Here is a 27,158-nt window from a genome sequence, read left to right as displayed (position 1 = left end):
CCTTCCTACTATTATTAAATCCCGACGCAGAGTCGGTATTCTAGCACTTAATAATCATAATAAATATAGTGCAATGTAAATGTAGATAAATGTATAGAATATCTGTTCAATTCAGTCATCCAAGGCGGTGACTGCCACTACTGTGTACAATTACCTACACGAACAGGGCTTTTTCAGCTCTCAGATTTAAGTTACTCAATAGAAACTATTATTCCAATTGAGCTTTGCCTTTTTGCAGTGCAATGTGAAATGCTTTTATATTTAAAAAGGGTAATATAATACGAGTACGTGCATTTGTGTCATATTACTTCCGCTTTAATAAAAGAAATGTCTGTATTGTATTTCAAGAAGGCAAAACCGGATTTCAGTATTTGTGATTTTCTTGAATATCCGAAATTGGAAATATGCGTTCAAGAAATTCCAATGAGAAGCTGAGCTCCATTTTTGATCAAGTTGGCGACTTAGACGGTATTGCTCTGAGGCACTCCATATATATATATATGGAAAAAATTATTTAGACTGTAGTTGAACCCGCACTACCGAAGGGAGATCTGAAAGTAATATATTTTAATTCTTGCTAGGGTCAAAGACTGGCTCGCGGTATTTGCGCCTTTTATAGCAAAAACTGCACAAGTAAGGGGCTGCATGAATGTAGTTTGCTATGTTCAAAGATGGACTTGGCGAGCTCATTTCTTATTAACCATCCGAGGTTGACAAGAATCGCTCTAAAGGACCCGTTAATTTGCCAAGAATATGGGCTGCGAACTATCCACTGTGGTCAGGTATCTTGAATCTATGGTATTTTATTAAAAACTAGCAGCCTAGCTGCCCTATAAGCTAGGTGAGGCACGCAAAAAAGCACCGCTGCTCATTGCCTGTAAATATTTATCAGGTATCGAATGACAAGCAACACGCAGTTATAGTGATAGATCTTCACGCATATTTGTCAGAAAGTAATGTCTCTATGTTAATTTTAAGCAGCAAAATTAATAGGGCACTTTCAATATATACGCTTAACCCAAAGGAATGAGCAAGATGGCCGATATGGAGCTATATATAGCTCAATTGCATCCAGTATACGAACTTATCTGAAAGCGCGAGTTAGAGAATCTTTTACTGTCAGCCATTGAGTGTATATGATGTCGAAGCGTTGTCTCCACTTCTAATCACTGATCAAATTGATAGCAGTACATTTGGCATTAAAGAGGGTTTCAAAAATTCTTTAGAAAAAAGAATTCTTTAAAACTAGACCTGAAATGTTTTGACTTGATAAAATAATTAGATCGGTTGAGAGATAAAAGAGTGGCGGCAAATACATTAATAAAGTATGGGAAGGTTTAAATAAAATACTGCTTTTTGTTAGGTGAAAGAAAGCCGCAAATACTTCTAACTAACACAATATTATGTTTTCATTCAAGGAGGATGGTTCAATCTCGCATACGGACATGTTTGATTTCTTTCATCTTACCAAGTATGGATACTACAAGGCATTCGAGCCAGTGCATGATCTCGCTTCTCAAATTCTCCAGGAAGCTTACGGGATTAAATTCACTAAGAGCACAGATCGACTGTGTGATATGGACGGTGCGGTTTAAACTGTAAGTGTAACAGAGGAATAACTTGTATTAGGTATAACGGGCTCCATGATAATATATACACAATACAGTATGTAAATTTTTGAATTTAATGTAGAGACCGTTAGAAATACAATATTAATTCCGAGTGAGTATTTGGCTACAACTACGTATAGTGACTGAGCAACTTCAGCTTACAACAAGGAACGTGCCAATTACTGCAGTAGGGTATTGTTCCCTCAATAGATCAGGACATCGTGACAAACAAATTAATTTGCTCTAACTACTTCAAGAATCACGAAATAGATCTCCTTTATAATAAGCAAAACTTGCCAGATCACTTTAACGTCGTATGCAATGTTTTGCTAATATTTTCAAGTCAAGTGTTTGATGTCTTGGGTTCGCGGTTGTCGTTGAATATGATACATAATGAAGTGATGGAACTGAAGCATAGAGTGAGCATAAGTATTTTTCTATAAGAACTCTATAAACTATTTTTATAACTAAAATTTCGAAAGTAGTAATTATTATCTGCTTTTATATTTAATGTATCCTAAAGTAGCGACATAATATAACAAAATATAGCGGCAATCCGGTTAAAACTTACCTGTTTTCTCGAAGTCGAAGTGTGTTTCACTTTGAATTACAATTTCAGATGTTGTTGAATTGCTATATTTACATTCCATTTATCTTATACATTCGCATCTTCAACAATATTAGGTTTGTTAGTTTTCTTCAAATAGTGTTATCTTACTAGTGTTTGCTTTATATTTTAAGTATCAAATCCTTTAATAAAATGTTCGCTTTGAAAACGACCCTTTGCTGTTACTGTAGCTACAAGCTACTGCTGAAGACACAAAAATACCCGCTAGTATCTAGCATGTATTGGATATGGGGTACTGTTGCCAGGAAGCACATGCTTGAGCAATCATTTACTGTTGAACGATTTCGGACCTTTGAACTCAATCGGCTGCGCATCAATATTACAAATTATAGCAACAAAATAAACTCACCCTTTTAAGATTATTAGTAAAATGAATGAAACAGCGAAGACCTTTGATGAAAATGATGAAAACTTAGTTTCGATATACAAGACTATTTAATAAATATGAATGTAATGATAATAGAACCAAGGTTAGACAACTTGATGATTATTACAAACGTCAGTTAAATATATTAAGATTTACATGCGGAACACATGCAATGCTGACGGTGATATATATATATATATGTCTATATATAATATCCTGTCAGGTAAATCAAACAACTCGATATCATGAGCCATGAAATATATATCAAAGAAGTGAAATGAAACAAAAAATGAAAAATATCATGATTGGAAATAATTGCAGAGATATGGCATCTTTCATCAGCATCCAAATCAGGGCTTTAAGTATAATGGTTATCCATACTACCTTTTTTACCTAAAATTATCTATAGTTACGAACTAAGTAGTGGGTAATAATTTGATAGATTTTTATTTCACACTAAAGTAGAAAATTATGTTTCATTTACTGTCTTCGACTATAAAGATTCAACAAGCGGCATAAAACATAAGTTTTACATATAATAAACATGTGAAGAAACCAATTATAGTTGTGTTTATTTATGAACGGAGCTTGTTCGTACTAATCAAGGTAACCGTGACGAATCCTACGCAATAAAAGATATTCGTACTTGGGAACCATTTTTCGTAAGCGGGCAAATTGCATCCAATTTGTTGCGGATAAATAGTTTGTCCGACTGCTCTTAATAGTTCATCGATCTTTCTGTAACGAGCTTGTCAGCTAAACAGACGAGTCAAGTCGAAGTGAAAAATTCTTAGGTACTACTAAAACTATGAAGAAGCAAAGTAACAAGGACGCTCGAAGAGAAAGGGGTTATATTCTTTTATGGGGAGCATAGAGCAAATCATAGAAGGACAGATATGTTTTAGCGGAGGCAACAGTTTTCACCAAAAAGTTATGTAAAACGGTGGACAGTAGCTGTTCATCGTTCAAAGTTCGAATTCGTAATATATACATATTTGTGAAAGACTACGCTGGTCACCGGCAACTGACAGTATGTAGTTAGCGGCTGAAGTTTTTATACTCTAATTATGTCCAAACCATGTTGCTTATTGTTTTCCTTTTGGACCGTAACAGCGTGTAGATATAAACAGCAAACGTACAAGATTCGTATTCGAAAAAGAGCACGGGTTCGCAATAGTCCAATGTCATGTAGCGGAACGAACTCCTCCGAAGTGATGACTTTTCTTGGTTGCTCAAAATCGATGACCTACGTTGTTGGCAGTTTCTGTACAGCTTATGAGGTATATGATAGAGATTTCTATGATTCAAAACGGAAGATCTTTAATAGGATTAGGCTTAAAGAAATTAATCACGATATAATTTTGGGATTTTAAGCAGAAGTCTATCACGGCTTCAGCTGTATCTCTACACTCAATCGATCATCTTTTTTAGAATTTTTGGGGTACAATAAACTTTTTAGAGATACCGGAAGCCTAAAGACATGATTTATCATGTGTGTATAAGATATATATTGTTCGGTAGAACATGGTGCATATCTTGGCGAGGTATTTCTTGTAGCAAACGTAGATTCATTCACTATTTTTTGTTATTGTTACACGAGTGTTTAACATGTGTTCATTTTATGACAAAACCGCAAATCATCATGAAAGAGGCAAGAGGTTTGTTGTCTGAATCGGTTCGTTGTGTTATGCTACGTGCGACTTTAAAATACCTGGCGTCGACGGTTCGTCCTGTTACCATGTCTTTGTACATGTTGAAAAGTCCCATATGCCGATGCAAAGATTCCGCAACAAAATTATTTAATTGAGACAAAAGTTCGGTAAAACAAGCACACTAATTGTATCGAGCGCTACGGATATGTATATGGTGGGGGTGTGTATGGGGTGTGGTGTATTTAGCTTGTTCGGAAAGAAATGACGTTCCTTTCGAATGTTCGTCTTTTTCTCCACATTTGTTTCGTCAGATTCAAAGACAGCAATCGGTGTGATCGGCATGGCCAGTGCGCATCTCTTTAAGTACGCTATCATGGTAACTATGAATATGTGGTCATTATTAATTCAAATTTCAGCGTTGGCAAACGGCATATTATTTCTATGCCGTTTTACACGTGCATTAAAGACACATGCAAATGCGTCCAACAAGACGAGTGTGTAATGTAGGAAAAACAAAGGTTAAAACAAAGGAAACATGGCTGCTTATTGTTCCCGAAGGTCTCACGCGACATCGACCAACATTGAAAAATAATAAGTCTGCGATAGAACTATAGTTTATATTTGGCTAGGTGTACGGCAGACCAAATGTTTTTTTCGCCAGTAGTGTTTAGTCTACTAACAGTGATTTTGAGTTTTTTTTTAAAGATATGTTTAAGGGAAAGCTATAGGAAAGGATGTGAGCTACATTTTAATGAGAATTTTTGAAATTTTTTCTGACAAAATGGATAGTGACCTTTTTACATGTCTATGTAAAGTATTTCTTAGCACCAGCTGAGAAATTAGGCCGGAAATTAAATTAAGGTGTTATAGATCTTCCTATAACCAAATGTCAATCTCCAAGTCGAACATACTATTTGAAAAAGATAAAAACGGGTCGGCAATACATGCTTTTTTCTTAAAGTGAACATGCCGCCGTGAAAGTAACGAAAACCTAAGTGCAACATGTATCTCCTTCCTGTAGCAATGGGTTAAAAATATATTTCAAAGAAATTGTGAATGTTTTTTTAAAGAATTTTTAATACATATTGACTGGAAAATTGGAGTAATTTGGATAACATAACTGTTTACCGAAATATTCTATAGTTTTTTTTCTTTACAGAAGTCGACTAGAATACTGAAAATACAACACATATTTCTATACCTAAAATGAATATTTCGTCATGAAAAGTAAACAAAAATTATATATGGTTTTACATGGAAGTCTATGTAAAGGGTGAATCAACATTTAATTTATGCTGTCGTATCTAAATCTAAATGCTGGCGTCGATAATACTGTTTAAAGAGCATTAAAGAGCAAGTTAACAAAGTATTCTACGTGAAAAGATATCTCATCTACAGGTCGACGAGGCAAGCAAAAATGGAATACACTTCTCTACATTTTGTGGTAAGGTGTTTGATTCATGAGGCCATTTGGGTGGCGTCAGTTCTCCTTTTCCGCGTGATAAGCGACTTGAGTCGTGAAACATAAACGATCTGCTGACTTTGTCTAATTCCGGGTAACAGCACATTGACCACCAGTTCAGTTTCTAAATTTGCTGAATCAGCTACCTGAATCTGTTTTCTGTTTTTACATTGTGTGATAGACCAAACGTAGACGATACGAAAAGTTTAACGAAATCGCCAACGTTGAATGTTAATTTGTGTGTTTTGATTGCATGGAACTTTGTTCATCTTTTTTTCATGATCGGCCGGACTTAATTTTCACATATGCTGAGTGCGGTCGGTTAAATGGATGAAGGAGCCATCTATACAGCTAAATCGATTTGTAGGCGCCTGTAGAAACTGTAACCAGAATGTCGAGTTAGCTTTTCTCGTATTGAGCAAGAAAGACGGCGAGTGTTTAATAGAATGCTAAGGAGTGATGTCATATTAGTGGACTACAAACGAGAGAACTATTTCAGCCGCATTATTGTTCACTGACGAGCGTGCTGATTTGGGATCATTATCTGATTGACTAAAAAAAAAAAAAGACGTCGTCTGCCGTATCCGCTCAGATAATGTCGCCGCCACTTAGTACTTTCCAAGAAGATACATGGTGGTGCCTATCACCCAATTTTCGTTCTTTGCCTCATTGAATGAGACTAGATCGATTTCAGTGATATCAAGAGGGATCTCTGGAGATAGTATATGTTGTATAAGGCCGAATTTAATTAAAACTATATCTTTTGTTCGGCCCTCTAAGCCCAAATAGACAAAACGTTCAGTGTTTCGATGTGCTTGGGGTAAATACGTTTGCGTTATTCAAACGTGCGTCTATACTAGGCCCATATGTCCGGTTTCTTTGTCAGCGTGGCACACGGGTAGGGTTTCTTCACTATATTTATCTAACAAAAAGAGTAATAGATCGTCCCCTCCATTAACTAAGCTATATTTGTTATTAAACGAATGTGAAGGCTGATGATGTCGGTGTTTTGATTGATATTTGTGGTAGAGAAAAGTCATCTAGTCAATTCCGGGCAAAATCTGATTTAGAGCCCCTTTATCTCCTATCTGTCTGTCTCAGTTCTTGGCTAGAAATTCCTGTACATATTTACGTTGTATTCAATACTTCAAGAGGCAGCTCGCATCACGATGCCTTTTCCTAGTTGATAGGTGACTGTAATTTAGACAGCTATATAAGTAATTTTTATCTTCATGCACAAACAACAGCAAGACATTCTTGTTTCGTGATGGAGTACTTTCTTAACGTTCAGCGAACTCGAACCCTTGTTTCATGAAGCTTCTGAACCACCACGACTTTCAGTCCTTATACGCTAGCGTCAGTCCTGAAAAGAGCCGACAACGTGGCGTCAAAATGAACGACGATGGGTGAAAAGTCAAATGTTCCTTAAGGGTTGAGAAGACTTTATGTTGTGGTCAATCTACTAAAAGGGTTTTGCCTTTTTTGAAAAAATCGTTAAGTAGGAATGCCATTTTTACAAAGTCGGGGATGAATTTACCAAGATATGAGCAAAGCCTCAGAAAACTCTTGATTGCTCTTTAGTTTACAGGGGTCAAAAGGCGACTAATAAATCTTAATGGATTAAATCAAATATCTTGTTACTTTGTGACCAATGTTTTGTAACTTGGTGGCTCTAAGAGAACATTTGTTAATGTTTAGTGACAGGCTTTCATAGTCCAAGTAGCTAAGTACATTCTCTAATAACGAACTGTGTCTTTACAACTTCTCTCCGAATACACAGGTATTATCGAAATAGACTAGAAAGGAAATCGATTTCTGTCCTTAGAGCACAATGTTCATGACTTTTTGCTGAAACGTTAGATAGGCCATAGAGCACCATAGCGCATAAGAGCAATTCGGCTAGCCCATCAGGTGTAATGAAAAGTGTCTCTTCGATGTGCTTTTTTTCTAATGGACGCTAAAAATAACCTTGTGGTTTTAGTGGAAGAAGTAAGTCAAACTGATCAGATGAGTGCATTGTCCATGTGTGGCAAGGAATATGTGATTTTTTGTTTACTTATCCTTTTTTTGTAATCTATGTAGAAGCGATATTTGCTAGTTCTTTTAATCACTAATATTGTTGAAGTGCATCACGGGCTACACGATATGCAAATGATGCTTTGTTGTTTCATATTTCGAACTTCGTTCTTTATGGTTTCTCCTTCTGCGAAATTGTAGCGTCGATTATCGCGCCTTCTCGTGGCTTTGCGTATCCACTGTTTATCGAATGCGAGATGAGATTAGTGACGCGTAGATGTTTTTTTTTGCTTTTGAAGCCATTTGGTAGAATGGCTAGAGGATATCAAACATTGATTTCTATTCCTAGACAGATAAATCTCTTTCTATGGCCGTAGCGAAGGCGGACTCTGCTATTAAATTGTCGGATCCGTTGTGACACAGGTTTACACCACTGGTCCCAAGAGGCTCAGCGCCAACGGCGTATCTCGTTTGTCGATCATGTGTTAGATGGGCTCGAATACGGTGCTCGGCAAGTGACGAGATATGACCAGATTCGTGCCCGCGTCAGTATTCCAGACGGTTATTTGGCAGGGCGACGGTCTTGTCTGTTTCAGCATTGGACGACTGTGTACCCTTTGGTGCCGCACCAAAGTTATATATTAAAAGGCCATCGGGTGTCCTTCTGTCGTCTTCGAAATATGGTCTGTCCTCGTGAACTTGCCTGTAAGCGTCTGGGCGTGGTATGGAATCCACCAGTGGGCAAATGATCATCCTTGATTGGAAGACGGCGCGATCTACCGTTGAGGTAAAAATGCACACTTAGGGATGTTGAATAACTGTTTGACTTATGCCTGTAATAGTGGTTCCCGCTGACGACTTATACTCTTTCGAGTAACCTGTACGTTGTACAAATCCCCATCCGAGAAGTTGTTTCGATGGTTGTTGCCCAAATCAAGAATGTCGAGATCAGCTAAGTTTTCTCAGAACTCATCCAATGTTTCGCGCTTCTGAATGGCGGGCAGAGCTGAGATTTACCATTTGGAGGAACCAATGGATTGGTTCTTTTTGACACACGGCCGCAAATATCAGTACCATTTCGCCGTTTCATAATGGTTTCAAGATGCAATTGACCTGTTGTGTCTTTGTCCCAGTGTGCATTGTAAAGCTGCTTTAACGTTTTGTTTTAGGTTGCATCGGCGTTAACATAACGCAATTTAAATGTCCACTAAGCGGTAGCGGTTGTGGGCCGGGGAACGAAAGCACTTAACTGCACAAGAGTGACCGAATCGTGAACGATAAAATACTGTAATATGGATTTATGCTGCTAAATAAGTGCAGAGCGAGTAGCTGTGAAGTACTTATTACTACTAACCCAGCTTGCGTCAGTATAATATGTATCGGCTAAAAGTGCTCAACTTATTTTAATGCCCCCAGAATGAAAACCGAGTTTTTATTGTTGCGTTAGCCTTTCCCGAGGGACTTAATATGCACTATACATGGAAAACAGTGATCGCCAGATGTCCCTCCAGGAATCACTTTCCTAGCCTGATCCGCTTCGTGTCATTTTAAATTACGGCTTTGCATAGTTCAGTATCAATTTAACCAATTGCTTCACAAATACTGTATTTCAGGCTATAGATTGCACTCGGCATTTTTTATAGATTCTGCTTTTCGCATAACTTTAAAGAATGATATCGAAAGGGTTTAGCTGACAAAACCGGGGCACTCACTTGTGATTACTATCGTATATCAAAATCAGGTGGCCTGAGAACATGGTCTTTAGCTGATTGGTTGTTTGCTTGGCAATTTTATTGAGACCAAAGGTTGTCTGCATGGAATGCCCTCATTTAGATCAATAAAAACTTTCACGTCATATCATGACGAAGCTTGCCATTAACTGATGCTGCTGTTTAATCATTATCTTCCCAAAAATGATATTTTATTGGATGTCTTATTAATTAAGAAGTAATAAAGGTGAGGCAACGTCTTATGTACGACCAACTGGTCTGTAATAAAAGTATTAGGACGTCAAAATATGCATCCCACTTTGACGAAGCGAAGTGCTTGATTATCTCAATGGAGTGCGTGAGATATATTTTTTCAATAGATACATTTCCACTTGTCTTAACACTGAAGACATAACAACTTATTACGAATTTTTTTCTATTCTTCCTTCCTTCATCCTATCTGAATCAATTCAAATTGAATGTGTATTCTAAATGTAGAGGAACATTGTCAACAAATGATCAGGTATCCATTATAGTGCTGCGCCATAATGCATGTTCTTCTTATTGTTGTTTCATATTATGGCAACAATCGTTAATCTGTGATTAAACAGGGTGAGTTACTCGAGCTACCTAAAGAACATCGAATTCCAACAAATTTAAATAAAAAGCAGAAAGACACTCAATTACATATAGTAATTGTAGATAATTGCTATCTCCTAACCTCCCGCAGTATTGTTAAAAGAGACCTTCTTGATATTTCTAACGATAACTAGTTCGAGTTCGGTAAGCATGGTAACATCGTGCTTGTTGTAATACGATTTTCAGACTTCTTCTAGGATTTTAAAAGTTGGAGGCTGTGTTTCTTAGCTGTTAAATGAAGACTTGTATATTGTGAGTTAGCTTGATATTAACCAGTCCTTCACCAATGCACTCAAACCAATGCGCCGTCATCTACGCCCACCCTCTTGCTCTAAACATGTTCACAATAGGTAGGTAAAGCGTAGTCCAATATAGGCAAATCTTCGTAGAATCAATTGGCAATAAAATCCACTTGAAACCTAAATTTATCAGTGTAATGGTAGACACTTATAGGTCGGAAAAGATAATTCTTTTTAATCCTATCTTTTATTAAAACCTGTTTTATTTAGTTTAAAGACGGTTATTAGTGTCGTTACATTAGGCTAATTATAATTCCACTGTTAATTTTCCAGAATCCTTTATATTATATCTATTAAACTTTGTTTAATTGTTTATATATTTGATTACACCCTCCCCCCCCGTATATATATACAAAATGTTATCTATTACTAATAATATTTCCATCAATATTACTTATGTATGATATAAACACCATCCCGAACGATAATCAAACTTTTAAGAAGTGAATGCGTAAGTTTTGTTTATAAACATCAAATCTCGATTTCACAATTAACGGCAGAGTGAGGCTGTAATGAGCGTTTTCTAACTGCCGTACTTACTAAATTTAAGCCTCCTTTTGTGTCCCTATCTGTTTTAATATTTGCGAATATTGCTATGATATATATGCATTCTGTTTGTACCTGATCTAAACAATGAAATATAAAAACTAATTATATAGAGATAAGACGCTCAAGGTGACAGTACTTCTTTCCAGTTGTGTGTTGTTGGTGATGGTATAAATCAAATTGTTGTAGTGCCTCTCTGAAATCTTCCTCGCGAGCATATTATCTAAACTAAACATTAACGAGTCTTGTTACTTTTTACTCAACCATGTGATGCGATTGTTAAATGGATATAGATTGTATGACTGTATTTATCTTAAACCCGATGGCTAGAAACAAAATAGATGAATAAGAATAACAATAACACCAATAACAACCATTATCATTATTAATGCTGCTTGTCGTTGTAGTATTATTGAGTAGCGTGTTATAATATTCAAATATTTTATAAGCTTACATACATACTACCACGAATACGATTTATTACTAGTGAGTTAACATGGTGCTCACAAGCAAGCCGTAAACAGGCCGTTGAGTTTAGTTGTGTTCTAAAAAAAGTATGAAATTCTGGAACGCATGGATATAATCAGCGACATAGGAATATCGCAGCATTAGAACAGCACCTATACGCAGCCTTCATCGGTACACATAAACGTTTCCGTAAAAAATATTTAATAATTACGGTGCAAGAAGAATCTTCCATTTTTTGCCAGTACTTTTTGCTTATTGTATCGGCGTTTCACATTTAGAACTTCATTTTTATAATGAAGTGCGGAGAATGCTATGACTCAAATACCGGTATATTTGCAAACTCCATGCCAAATTAAATAATAATTTTGTAATCCGGTCTAATTGTGTCAATTCCGTTTTCTTTTAACATAATTTAAACATAATTATAAGCTATTCTTTATTTGTGGGATTTGAATTTTTCGTTAGTTTAGTGTTCCAAAAATTATTTGATTGAATTAAATATTCCACGAGCCACAGCTACCTTAAGTTTTTCGATACTACACGTACACGTAGTCCCCAATACCTTAACTCGACAAATTTTATATTTCCGCTGCACATAAGACTTTAGTGTCATAGAATGCGAATTATAAAATTGTCCACTATTTATCGGTGACACCCATTATAGTTTCAAAAGATATACTGTAATGGATGGCAAAATAAGTGCAAGCACGCCAAAAGAATAATGCGTTAACAGAAGCCTGTACTACCACACGGGATTAACCAGTATAGTGTATGGTGTTTAGAAGATTTACTTTTAGAATAAATAAAAAGTTTCTTTGAAAATGGGTTCGAACTTCTAACTACATCTCTATAGTGTTGGAACATGCTACATCGTCTTCTCCATATATATACATATACTTGTATACTCTATATAATGCTGTTTATTACCCTTCCCCAATACCTGCGATGTACGCTTAAGATTCTTAGTTTTTCACTATTTGTATTATCATTACTGTATTCCAGAAATTCTGCTACTAGTTTATATTTTTTGGATTGCATACCACCATTAACTTCCCTCATACGTTTAAGACAAAAAGCTAAACGTTTAAACTAACCATTTAAGAATTGAGCAGAACATAGTAACCGATAAGGCACTCTGTCTAAATTATTTTTCTAATTTATTTGTTAAGTAAGACTACACACAATGTCCACTTTGCCTGCTGTGCCCCTTAATTAGGAAACTTACCTTGCTAAGTATATAATATCATACTTATAAGATCCATAGTAAGCGTTTCTCTACAAAAACTAAAAGTTACTTTAGGGAATGCATAGCTAAGCGTACCAAAGAATAAAACTATCATGACTCTTAAATACAGTATAAATTAGAAATAAGGTATATTTTTGCACAATATCGTGCGGGTCTCCAAACATCCACTGAGTCATTTATCGGTTTCCTTGGCGCTTCAAAGAAGCCTTCATTAGAAACAGAATTTCCGTTTACCTTAAAAGGAAAATTGTCAATATTACTCCACAGAAGTTTGGCAATTTCTGCCATTTCTGCAAATCGCTATTTCACCTGTGTGTCAATTGGAAAGCGTACACTTCCCACAGTTCGTACAAGAGCATCACCAAAAGATTTTCTTAGGGTAATGCATTTAATTAAACTTTCTGATTTAATAAGCATACCCATGTGTATCGGCAATAAGGCTTTAATAAATACACAATCTTTCACATATGTGTGATTTGCCTTTAATTAGTTTCGAATAATTTTAAATGTGAGTTTAAATATAAACATATAATTACTTTTTAAATCGAAAAAAATTGTTGATCTTATGTTTAAGGGGTTTCAGAAAAATTAAAGATAATTAATTTATTCGGATAATATTTCTATGTATTTCTATGAGGTTCTTAAGGAAGGCTTGACTAAGACCCATTAAGTAAGGACCAAGTCAAACCAATAAAACATTATTTATTATTTTTTTCACTTTTTTTATTCAGTTATTCACTTTTTTATATTGTGTTTATTTAGCCACCAAACTTTGAGGCTAAGCACAAACCCAAGTACGTCTCCAAATTTTTAACGATGAATAAATTAAAATAATGTATTCTAACCTAAATGATTAGTTATTGAGATTACTAGGCAATGTTTACTGATATGCAAACTTAGTAGCGCTTATTAGTATAATGGAACTGCTCACTTCCAGCGGCATCTCGAACTAAATCAATCGGGATATAATAGCGAAATGCGCCGCGAGTGTTTCCGTTCATATTACATTATATATCGAAGTTCACAACCCAGACTATTTGATACTTCTCAATATACACGAGCATGACCCGGTTTTGGTTACACGGTGAGCGGTCGTGGTTTACCCTCAAAGAATAGTAGAATCTAGGCTATCAATACCTCTTAGCCTGAGTGCCTTAATGCCTCACGGATTTCACCCGAAGCAAAGTGCGAAAATTTGTGGTTGTCCAATATTTTCATGCCAATTCATTGATTGTATTATGGTCACTTCAGTGGCGGACAGACAGTGTGAGTTACGTGCCAACCCTGACGCTAGGTGTGATTGGAGAAACCTCTTTTCTGGTTTTACGTTCGGCACCGCCGTTGGGCATTCCATGAGATGGTTGGCTCCCAGCACAAAATGAAATGTGTCTGTTCCCGGATTAGAATTTAGATCATCAACATGTCTCTAACAATAGCAGCCAAATACGTTACCCACAAATCTATCACGAAAACATGGTCAAATAGATCTACAAAATACTATCCTATCTCTACCAGCACTGCGTAAATAAATTGCAGCACTAAAGGTACCGTCCCTATATGGCCTTTCTTTTATATTTTACAGTAGCGCAACCTAAAATTTTTTAGCGAACGACCCCTATTTTAGCTCGTACGCGCAGTCCGCCTTATGAAACATGCGACATGTTACGGCATCCGGAATAATTTCGAAGGCAGCGAACGTTCGAAACCTCGTTGTGAACATCAATTTTTAAACAGCCTTATGATCTTTAACGCTATTTGGGTTCTTTTTGACAGATGAGTGCTTGGCATACATGTTTGACTAGGTTTCGCAATTTCCGGATGGAAGAAGGGCACAGCGGGAAGAATTAAACTTCACCGCATATGGGACAAATACGAAAATCTATGCATGTTCATATATATACACATATATATTAGAAAGAAAGAGCTCGGCATAGGCGGAGAGTCATCTGCGGCGTCTAATTCGCGTAACGAAGCTCAAAATTACGCGGGTAACAGAATGACACTGTTCGCGTACCTTCAGAAATCGTTTAAATTCGCTGAGAAGCTTGATGTTTATTTACATGGAAATAACAAAGGTTATACCGTTATTCGACGAGGCGAAGAGTATTGCGTCCAAAACCAAAGAGGTGAGCACGGACTGGAACCTAGCCGCAAACGTGCCGTTGGAATAACTGGCACGAAATGTGTATGCTCGAGGTAAAAAGAGGATCTGGCTGTTCAAGTCTCGCTTGATGACATGAGGGGTACCAGAGACATGCAGCAGATTTGCACTGAGATAAGCGAATGCAATTCGGAAGAGAAGTTTAGGTTTCTACCAGACTAAAAGCAGCCTGAAGGTGCCCGCAGAGTCACAAGGTGATAGGAACTTGCGCTACGCACTGATAACTTCCTATAAGTGCCGATCGTTACAGAAGAAAATCACAGAGAAAATCTGGTCTGGACGAATATCGCTACCCAGTTCAACAGGCTAAAAAAATCCGGGATTCATATGAACACCGCAATCAGCACCATACAGGAAGCAGATGAGGATGGGACTATCCTATCGAGCAGGGCAATAGTTGACCTCTGCCTAGGACATAAGTCTCACTAAACGGGATTGGGAGCTTTCTTAGCTAAACCTTTAATTCAGTAGACCTACCCGAGTGTACACCTAAGGGCCCGATACCATACTTTATCGGTTCGATGATACGGGCTTCCCAAGACTATTATTTATAATGTAAATTACGGCATGTGCTTACGGCTGACGATGACAGATAGCTACACTGAGGAGACATCCGACACTGCCTCGAGCTATATTATACTCGAGAATTCTGACCGAAATTAATCTTTTACAGGTGTTATAATACGCTTCAGCAAGATGTGGATCTGCTGCAACACATGGTTGAGGTCACAGGGAGTAAAATTCTACGGAACGATGACCTTAGGACTTGTGAAACGGTATGTAACAGAAGCATATGCAGGAGTATTTCAGACTTTTGTGAAGATTATTGAATTAAAAGGGGGCGTATTGGCATCAGTCGATGTTACTTCCCACAAGCCCCCACTAATCAGGAACCTCGTAAAGCGGACTTCCGTGGAAGCGATCTTTAAAGCCATCGAAAACACTGTTGTAAACGAAGATTGTTTCATTGTTAATGAATCAATAAAGGGCATTACCAACCACTGGTTGGCTATAATGCGGCTTATACGTCCTGCAGCGGTCAACAGGATCTTAGCGCGAGGTAAACTGTGCATAGGATAGACCGCTCACCACGTGACCGAAAAACTGATTTCTAGAAACTGGTTTAGCGGTAAACGGCCATTTTAAAAAGAGTCTTAAAAGGATATTACTAATGAAATAAAGTTTGGGAAAGATAGATGACTGCAGCTTGTTGATTGTATTATACAAATCAAAATGTTATTTTTCAGTTGAGTACTTAACGTCTAATCAAAGAAATGTGCATTTCAACAGTACTTTGCTTGAATTCGCTCCAACAGTATTGTAAAAATTCGGTATCGGAAAACTGATCCCGTCGCTCTGAATCGATATTTACTAAATTTGGATTTAATATTAGCTAGAATCTTCAGGGGAATTCAACTTCCATGCAAACCTCACCAAGGAAACGCCAGTAGACGCCTACAGGCAAAAATCCTACTCATCCATAATATAGCCTTGCGCACTACAATATTGCAAAAGTGCAAATATAAGGCATCAACAGCATTTTAATTGACATTGTGGACTGCACTTTTATGATTTACGATCAATGTTTAAAGAAGATCGATTATTTATAGGGCTTTGTCAGCAAAGATGGCATCTATATTACTGTTAAAACATGTGGCCTGTCGATACAGAGATGCTAGGTAATGCCTTGAAGGGTATTATGAGTACATACTAATATTACAATGATGCTAATAATCATTCTAACTTTATAGAGTGCCAGAAGTTTCTGGGCCGCTCCCAGGCGATCAGCTTTTCATTAATACATTTGGCCTGCCACTATTGAGATCAAAGGAGTGTCTGATGTAGCCTTATTTGTTTGTTCATACAAACAAAGATATGCAGCTACAGAAATTATTGATGAAATGCGGCGAATTTCACATCAAGTACTGCTAAATTTAGCTTTGCAAAGTGAGCTACTTCTAATACTACATATGACGTAAACTGTCTCCGGTGTTGTTTCGTTAACGGTTTTGCGTACATATATAGATGAAAATTACATATCGCACATTACTGCACACGGATGAAAATTAACCAATTATTATTTGTTACTATATGCGTTACATCAGAAGCAATTTTACAATGCATTAAAATTATAGTCTCAACCCGCACTATAGCCAAAAACCTTGCCAAATGTTTTCTTCGTACTTCAAAGTCTATTATAATCAGATGTCTCAGATATGTTTATATCTCTATCATAGTCCATTTGTTGCAGACACATAAAATAATCACGATTGCAGGGAATAGTGTATATCTGCACGTTTCTCGACGCCTTTGATGGACTTGGCCAGCCCGATGTTCTCTTCATATACGGAACATAAGATATTACGCATTATAGATATTTTATAGTCATATATTCCGTCCTGTAAAATGAATGATTACCTTCGCTTTGAAAGATTTGTTTCGGAAAGAGTCGGAAATTCCATTCCTATCAGAAGAGAACCGACAGAACAGACAGTAACGTTAACGAAAAGGCTGTCATATAGGACCTCAGTTCAAATAATTTAGAAAAAAGTATAGTAGAATATAATATCCCTCCCATTGTAGTGGCGGTATAAGATGAGCTCCTGATTTTCTGCTTTTAAAGAGTTATCTTGCACACCACTTACATCACTGTTTTGCAACAGACCGCAGTAAGCAAGACGATCTGATTGTTAGATGAGTTATATTTGATACGTAGAAAAAATGTGTTGTACAAAGATTATAATACTATAGATGTAGTATTTTGTTGTCGGATAATACGGTATGTTTTTTGGGAAAACTTCGGACTGAACTAAGATCGCATATTTTGTCAAGAACCTTGACGGACTATAATATTATATTATTAAAAAAGCTATGACTATTTTTGCTTTATTTATTTTTTGTTTTCTAATATTTGCAAGTAAAAAGCTTCTTTTTCTTTATACGAGTCGCAAAACTTTGCTTCAGAGTTTATACTGCGAAGAGGTACTCTGTGAAACATGTTTGACACTTTTTGTGAGTCCTTAAATAGAAATTGCACAACTAACCTAGGACCAAAATTCTTTAGTTGAGTCTTTAACTGAGCTACTACAGAGGTCGCTTGCAAGGGCATGGGCGCAAAAGATAAAAATTAACGTTACTTGTTTACCGATTAAAAATAATGTATGTCAGCTACTTTGACATTTCAGATAATCAACTTTTTAAGCACGTTACCATAGCTTTCATTGAATCGTCCTTGGCTATTAACATTAGTGTAAATTCTCACTGAAATGATGAGCACATAGCTATTTGGTGCATAGTTATCATGTCCAAAGCTAGTTGTGCAATTGCTTAGCTTTGGCCTTCTACAGCGATAACCTGGCAGAGTATAAACACGCAAACCTTAAAAAAAAAGAAACTTTTTTGAAACTCCATCCCCTATCAGTTAAATTATCACTAAGGAACGACTTTTACGTACCCTCTACTTCAACTAAAGAGTCCAAGTTTTTCACATAAGACGAAACTGTAGGAACTGGGTCTCATACATACGGATATAACAGATCATACGACAAGAGTGTATGATCTACGATTTTCTAAACTACGAAAAGGATGGATTTGAGTGCCTATCCTACTAAATTCCTTCTGTCAACTAATGTTTCATATAATCGAAACACTTCGCTAAAAGCCGTCATGTTCTTTATCCTGGACTTGAAAAACACCTCGAGCCGTGCGTTCCTTATAAATCAGTGAATGCTTGTGTAAGGTGTGTTTATTTAAATTAAGTTGAAAAAAGAAAATTCCTCTTTTGTTTTCCTGCGGTCGGTATGCGTACACGGTATTCATTTAAGCTCGTACGTCAAGGCCTCATACCACACCCTTTTGCCTTCCCAAGTGAAAACCAAGATTCGATTTCGAAGAAAACAGCGATAATCCCAAGTAAAGTGCGTGCTAAAGTAATTATCGAAAAGGATCAATCGCCTTTGCTTGAAAGAGTTGTTCCAAATCAGCAGTACCAAGCCAAGACTTTAATTAGCTTTCACCATTATAAGTAGAAATAATTTGATACCATGTCATTACTACAAGTGAGGGCAACATCGGAAAACAGCAGATTCCACACCAAATTAATTATTCAGTTACATTTTTTTTTATGAACTCTAAGATGTATATAATATAAGTAGATAAGCTGAATAAAGGCAAAGTCACATCAACAGGCGACTGCAGTCAAGCGTGGCACCTGAGGCACTTGCGTAAGCGATGTGATTTACTCAAGTCTTAGCCAGAAAAAAACTATTGGATCTATCAACCGAAAGCTCCACCAGTCACTGAGTGTACCGAAATATCTGGCGAATGCGTCGAGAATATTCATGTGTAGCCTGGATAGTACTCCATTAATTTTATGTTCCATGCCGGTCGATACAGAACTCATTCCTGACCTCCATTACTGCTGCTTCTAATATGTTATATCTCTACGCTAAATAAAAAATAATTGCATTCTGGGTAGAGAAAACCCTGATTATTGTGCCGCGTATGTGAAAAACCGCTTCGGCCAGGTCAGAGTTGCAAACATTTTCAGGTTCTAATCGGACGTTATATTTAATCTTTCGCTAAAGGTTAATTGGATAATGGTTTTCACCATAAATATTGCAATATAATGCGTCATAAAAAGTATGTTTAATTAATTATGTATTTCAGAAATGGCACTATTATCTTATCATCCTCGATTTTGGAGTAGAATGTGACTGATTGTGTTTTGGATCCCTTATGTGTCTTAACTTCTTTGTACCTTTAAATAGATCTTGAGCGAATTTGTGGATAACAACCTGACTGACTGTTCACATTGAGGTCCAAAAATTACTTGCGTATATTAGGAAAACACCACAAAGATATTTAGTAGCTTCGGACTAATTGTCGGTCTTGACAACAAAACTGCACTTGTCAAGTAAGAGCGACACCGTGCTAATACTCGTGACTCATTCCCATTGAATGAATGCAGTAGTCCACATAGTCAAATATATAAGAAGAATAAAGGTACTCGATATACAAATATATTCTCCAGTTACATACAAGGGTTTAACCGTGATATGCTTTTAAAAGTGGTATGCCAGTAAAGTGTCCCTGACGGATAATCTGCGATTACAAGGATTTGTAAACTTTTATAACGATCTATTGACAGGTAACATGTCAGGTAACAACTAACAGAGTATTATTAATTGACTAGTACTTAAAAGGAACCGCAAGTTTTACTTCAGGTTATCTAGGCTAATTTATTCCTCTTGTTGGTTGATTTGTTGCTCTACGTAAATTACAGATTGAATACACATTAACAGTTACCCTATTAAAGTCACCCTGCCTCACCGAAGCCATGATTATAGATTATCCTATTCAACAATAATATCAATGAATTTAAGCCGCGGCACACCGGGCCCAATATAAATAAAACTTCGATTGCAGACTTCAACACTCTATCAGTGGCTTCGTCACCTTGATGCAACTACTTTATGCCTAAACATGTGATCAACGAATAGACGACAGCTGTGATGGTCCAAGATCCTCAATGGCTGAATCACCTGCACCTTGTTGGTATAAATATGCAACCTTCGTTTTTAAGTGCTCGATGATAGGCCAAGCTGTTGATGACGACGCTACCCTGAAGTCATTGAACCGATAACCAGGCTACTCTATACTGCAGCGATGTTATAATTTGCTCGACCGGTTCATAATCCTTCTGACTTTACCTTATCACCGACTGAGCATGTCTCTTCGAATTTCCTAACCACTTGTCTCAATGTTCATATTGTCAACAAGACGCGTCATCCGTATTATGTGCACACTTGTGGATTTTTTTATTTCAATAGCAAATCTCTACGAAAAATGAGCATTCTTCCTAATTATAGCATTTCAGCATTGCAAAGCGCACACGCTGCTGAGTTTACTATTAACCAGTCTGGTAGCCTATGCCTGTTTACGGGGTAGAGGGACGAAGTTTATTTTAGACCTTTAGCTTGCATTATGAAATGTTCACGCCTGCATTGCATAAACAAAACAAAAAAAACGCTTATTCGCTTTTTCGCAAAATAAACATTTTAGTTTTCATTGTGTATTAGAAAGTGTAAGTTTTGGACGTGCAGACTATAAGGCGATAAATACAACAATGTATGCGGTTTAGGATACTAGAAGTTACAGTTTGAAGGAACGTTTATTATTCGTAAAAAATTACTATCGAAATTATGAATCTATTTTTACCCCGCAAGAGTCTACGGAATTCGGGGAACACTTTTTATTAGCGAAGAAACTGCTAAAAACATGACAAGATTGACTTATTTGCAAATAAAGTTGAACGATTACAAATCGGGCGAACAAATAACAACATCGTTGCTGTACAGAGCAGTCTGAACGCCGAGACAACGACTTCAACATGACGTAGCGCTCTGCAATTCGGCCTACCTTGAAACATTTTGAGGCTCATTTTAAAAAAAGGGTTACATACTTATCCCTGATAGGGTACAATTAATTTTAAAATTAAAAATTCAGGATCATCACAAGCGCCGTTTATTTGCTAATCACATTTTGTAGAATAAGGCACGTGCTAACGATTTCTTCGATCACATCTTTTCTGATAAAATTTGTTTTACGATGAAGAACTGTCTAAATAAACGGAATTGTCGCATTTGGGATTCAGAGAATCCAAATGTGGGTATCGAGCCTTTGTGGGATGTGGCTTGCAAAGAAAAGATGTTTTTGGATTTTTTTGCTTTAAAAATGATGAGGCATAGTTGATGGCAAGTTCTACCGTGACATAATAAAAACCTTTTTGTGAATCGAGATAAGGATCTTTGATGTAAATGACCTATAGTTTCTACAAAATAAAACAATTTGCCACTCCGCACAGAGAAGCTTATAATCTAAGACATTCTGGCGCAAAAAAAACAAATATCGACTGTGGAACAGGTACCTTACAAACAGCGAAATCTGTGTTCGATATGGAAGTAGGCCCGGAATTTCGATATTTGTCCTCGAGAAAAAGTAAACAGTAAAAATCCACCAGTCCAGACGTCTGAATGTACGTTACACCCATACAGAACAATGGTCAGTACAAATCTACAAACCTTTTGAGTCGGCGTCTAAATCTTATATGCGGATTCAGACGAAGTTTTCCACACGACAACGTGTATGTTACATCAATACCTCTCTGCCAACCAAGTTACAACCAGGTTGCGTAGTGAAGCATATTTAATTTAAAATTTCGCCTATAAGGGTTTCAATAACGCACAATCGATTAAGATTCATTCAGTGCCGCCAACCGGACTGAGTTATTCTTTTACTTATTTTAATGGAAGAAGGCAGCTTTTCAGACTCCTGGGCACACTATTGCCGTTAGGCCGCCCATCAAAGGTGGCGTCACGCCCAAACGTCAGTCAGGGAGCTAAAAAAGACGAGAATTATCAACAGAAAAATATTCGCTAGAAGTTTATTTTTTTTAATGAAATCGAAAGCGGAAGGTAAATGTGTAGGCATCGACGTAAAACAGGTGTGCCCAAGCGGACGATTAAACTATTCAGGAGAAGCAAACAACAGTATAAAAGAAGACGACATAACAGTGACTTTCGAGTGTCATTGACTCATGCTGCTGCCGATTACGGTGGAAGGGGCGTATACCAATCAAAGAGGAGCTGTACACATCAGTAGTTGCTGTAAAACAAGCACGATATGGGTCTGAGGGGCACGCAGGTCCCAGTGAGAGTAACTCACCAACTAAGTGGTCAGGGATGCGCTTTGTTACGCTTAATTCTTATAAAGTTTATTTAGAAGATGAACCTAAATTATCTTTACCGATTTGTATAGGAGTTCAAGAAAATTAGTAGCGGTATTCTGAAGCGGCAGAATGTTTTACCTTATACCTGAGAAGCGTATCTCTCCCTACGAAGTCAGTTTACTACTGTGATATACAGCAATGCTTCGATTGACTGCCAAAACTTGTGTCTGAATGCCACCGTAATCGTTATAAAGATTCACTTCCATTAGCGCACTCCTTAATTTACTATAAGTCAATTGATATGTAAGCATGTACGTATAAATAGATCAAGAAAAGGTTGAGAATTTGGCTACACTGTCTACAGAGCAACACATGCTTGAGTGGTCCAAATTCCGGGTTTTTCTTTTGAGTAATTGTTCGCTCAATACATACGTCTTCGAAATCATGAGAATGGTTTTTGAGCTCAGTTCGTAAAAATGGACCACATGTCTGCCGCTTTTCCTTGATCGTCTAAAAGATTTTTAAAAAGTTATTTCTTGGGGTTTGAAAAAAGGAAGAAGTTATAGGAGCTAGATTTGGTGAACGCCCCGGGATGATACAACATAAGTATCGAAATTTCCTGCAAAAAGAGAATTTAAGTAGAGATAATGCGTGCGCATTATTTTCGTAGAAACTATTCCCACGACCTGATTCCCAAGCTTTAGGTTTATTTTGGCAGGCTGCATTATGAAACCTTCTGGTTATATTTTTTAAAGGCCATTAAATCACAACGCGAAACATTATGCAGAAGAGAAAAGCAGTAAAATGAAGCGTGCTTGTTTACCTAATTTCACCTGTATTCGGTCTGGGCTTTCCTTTCAAGTGATTTATTAGACGGTAGCCTTTTTGTACACCTGCCATATCTGTAACCCTCACCTCCTCATCAGCAATAACATGTCAATCTTTGGCCTAACCATGCTACGCCCACTGGTATTATTTTCATTTTCTAAAAAGTACAATACGCATCCAAAAATCACTTATCTCAAAACAATACATATGGTATATGTTTGAATGTTTTAAAGTTTGACGCATGGAAAGCAGACGAGTATCATGCCATAAATCCGGTCACGAATCAGTTTTTAGCTTTCGAAAACCGTGCGTTTTACGTTTTTTTTACCGAGTATCAAGCCAATGAGACACTTGAATCATCGTGGTTAATAAATACAGCTTTTACTCTATTACTAACCTAGTAAAGCTAGAGTTAACATACGCATCCGAATCCATCACCAAATATAAAGCTCATGTTCCAGGCGAACTGACAGGGGAACTGATTTAAAGTTGTTCGGTTGCTATTACTACCACTGTCATTAACAGTTCACACCATTAATGCTAAAACGTTTGATTTTGGATATCAATTTGCTTTTGATGACATTCTTGCTCTGAGATAGATGCCGCAATAAATTAATGATTCTACGTGTTACTAAATAAACTTTCTCAAAAACAGTGTTGCCCTTATTAGCATTTACCTAACTCTTGGCCTTTTATTATCTTCTTCTCTTTTTGTGGCGTTAGTACCTATTCAAATTATGCTTTGCTCTTATTGTGACTGCGGATTCCCGTAGCTACGCTTGGCCGACCTCATCATAGTGTCTGGCTGAATGGCCTTTTTCCTTAAGATGTTAGGGCGCATAAAACAAGAATCCTTAGATCGAATTAATTGACTTGCGTTTGTGTTTTAAAAACAACGGAAATCTAATTGTGAGAGCGAACAAGAATAACAAGAATGCCTCTAGTGTCTAATTTTTGTCTTTTAGCATCAACGTTGTGTAAAAAACATTTTATATTAGAAATGGGTAATTATTGCATTATGGTTCTCTGTCTAATTATTTTCAATCGTGATTTAAAAATAATTTATTTGTGATAACACCATGGTAATGGTATAAACAAAAAACGATTGGTTTTGGTTTAGGTAATTGGAAAAAATTAGCACAGGTCAACACTGCACGTGCTAGAATAATCTCGTAGGATGGTAGTTGTTGTATTATCTAACGCCACCGACATGATAGGTTTAGCCCCAACTTCACCGAACATATCTCCAATATCCTTTCTGTAAAAATCATACTCGCCGTCTGCCGTAAACGATGTAAACCTGTTGTTTTGTTTCAACTTACCCGTTAAGACTAGATTTTTTTTGCTGTGATCATTTACTAGTTACTACCAAGCTACATAGATGATTCCTACGAGACAAGACCCATTGCGTGTGAAAGCAACGTAATTGTGCGAGAGTGGAGGTGCACGAACTTTTATTTACAACAATCACAAAAGGTTTGAAAAAATGTTATATTTTAATCGACTCCTTTCAAAGCAGTATACGGTATCTGTTAATTGCTTGAACTTTTTCCTTTTCGTCTATTATGAGAAGTCTTTTATTACACAAAGAATGTTCCATAAAATATTAGAAACCGGCTCCCTAAGCAGTCGGATTCTTGCTAAGGCCAACAAACACACACAGCGCTTCGTATGGGGCTGGGTTTATTATCGAACGGTAACAATAGCTGCAGCAGGCATTACCTATGAGTACAAACTGTGTACAAACAGCGTATGGGTTTTATGCACAATCCATGAACCAAAGTAAAAAGAGTGCATAAGAACACCACAGGATTCGTATTGTGTAAACTTGATTATTAGTAATATATTCAAGAGAAACCATTAGGCATGTCTGCAACAGCAGTGGTTCACGTTGCTCAAAAAGTTTAAGTACATCTATTACAACACTTGAGCTGTGAATGCTCCTACCGCCCAAGGCACTTGGAAACCACGTTTTCACTTTCAATTTTTATATAATTTTGAGACAACTAACATTTCTGAAAAAGTGTTTCTAAGGTAATCACTTACCTGCTTAAATTTCCCACCTTGTCTATAAATGCAGAAGAATCATATTGGTTACTATCTAGTTATCATGCTAGTTTTTTTTACTTGTGGTCAGATAAGATGCGTTTATAAGCAAACCATTCTGACCACTAATACAATGTTGATGGAAGTAACTGCTTTCGCACGCATATGCATGCTTGTCCTACAAGATATCCAGATGCGTCATTGATGCACGCGAACCTTTATTTAGCAACAGGCTTTGAATATTACGTGTGGAATTGACCGCGGTCGCAACCACTTTATACTGTAACTGATAGAATCGAGTGACGTATGGACATTCTATAAACATATAAATTTTACTTGCATTACTATTGCCTGACTAGGATCGGTACGGCGTAAGTTAATAACCGTCGTTCCTAACTAAATATGAAGCATATGGTTAGATCGAAAATGAGTAAAGCGAATATAACGCAGTTGAACTAAATAACTACTGACTGCTAAATTTTATGCAGGCATATATAGTTTTTCCCGAGACCATTTGTATCTTTCAGGTTCTTCTGTTGCCCCTTTTGTTTTCCTATCATCTTTGATGTCTATATACGAAATATAAGTACTAGCTTGAATCAGATAATCCATCCACGATAGGATATTTATGTAGGAGCTTTTTAACGTTCAAACAATGTTTTTATCTCAACGTTAGCGTGTATGCTTTCTTAACAGTGGACATATGGATTAAGCCTTTAACTTAGTTGGAAGCCTTTAATTTAGATTATAATTTTCTCAAAAGGCTCATGTCGCATTTAGAGCCCCCTAAAATTTTAAGTTGTTGAACTGTCTGGGTGACGGCAAACAATACTGAACAATACTAACCACTATTACATCACCTGATACCGTCATCGCAAAGAGTTCTGGCGTACAGAATGCCATGAGTATCTAGTATAGTTAGTTTATGCCCGTTGTATGATTTCGATTGCCTAATTTTCTTGATCTCTGCACAAATCTTATATAGTAATGTTTTTGGATATGCTGAAATGTCATCAGTATCTCTAGTTGGGTATCAGTGGCTCTATAATCCCGATTATGTACACTCTGTGACCTCAGAACAAACTTTGCGCGGTAGTATTCTCAGTTACATTTTTGTGATCGTCTAGTATGCATAATCCCGCAATGACATTTTACCTTCGTTGCTTATGAGTCGGGTACTCATTTAGTATATAAGTTTCGTACTCTTACTTCAAATATATTAATTCTTTGGCAACTTGTTAGGAGTGTAGTGCAATGGAATCGTAGACTATTTCATAGGAAGCAATACGATAGATAGCCGTTTATAGTTTTAAATGAGAAAAAAACACGAAGATTACAAGTAAGTGCTGCGACTGCAGAGGTAAACTTAGATTCAATTTGATTTAAGAAAGGCGGCAATCTTTTTTTGAAAATCAGAGTAGCAAGCAGACATCCTCAATGATTCTGCTGTTAATGCAGCCACGTATGCTATCAAAAGCTTGCTTTTTGAGTAACTCGATGAGTTTAGGTTAAGGCTTGATTTAGTTAAAATATAGGTCTTTATAATGTTTACCTTTTTGCGACTGCAGAACTGTTAAACTAGATACACTTTTTTTTTCTTAATTATTAAGCTAAATGGATTGTCCACTGCTAAGGAGTCTATCGCAAGAGGCAAGATTAAAGGGCTATATCTACTGGTAGATATCTTACAAAAAGGCCTCTCACTGAGAAGGTAAATAGGCCTAACTCAGCAGGTGACGTGGGCCCTTGAAG

The 27,158-nt window shown here is 36.9% G+C and overlaps 1 protein-coding gene across 3 annotated transcripts in view; it reads left to right on the top strand.

Moving 5' to 3' along the window:
- Paf-AHalpha (Platelet-activating factor acetylhydrolase alpha) overlaps nt 1–27,158 on the top strand; it is a 62,010-nt gene that overhangs the window by 15,184 nt on the left and 19,668 nt on the right. For 2 of the 3 annotated variants that reach the window (XR_015313895.1, XR_015313894.1), the window contains 2 exons: nt 1,419–1,598; nt 15,477–15,579. Coding sequence is in view for 1 of the 3 variants with exons in the window: in XM_086971384.1 (XP_086827510.1) it covers nt 1,419–1,595 (177 nt within the window). In the remaining 2 variants the exon portion in view is untranslated. The remainder of the gene's footprint in view (nt 1–1,418; nt 1,599–15,476; nt 15,580–27,158) is intronic. The other variant, XM_086971384.1, reaches the window with a different exon arrangement.

The sequence above is a fragment of the Varroa jacobsoni genome, unplaced genomic scaffold (assembly GCF_002532875.2).
Source record: "Varroa jacobsoni isolate VJ856 unplaced genomic scaffold, vjacob_1.0 scaffold_1204, whole genome shotgun sequence".
NCBI classification, from domain to species: domain Eukaryota; kingdom Metazoa; phylum Arthropoda; class Arachnida; order Mesostigmata; family Varroidae; genus Varroa; species Varroa jacobsoni.
The sequence above is the reverse complement of the archived record's forward strand: the minus strand, read 5'-3'. Positions and strand labels throughout refer to the sequence as shown.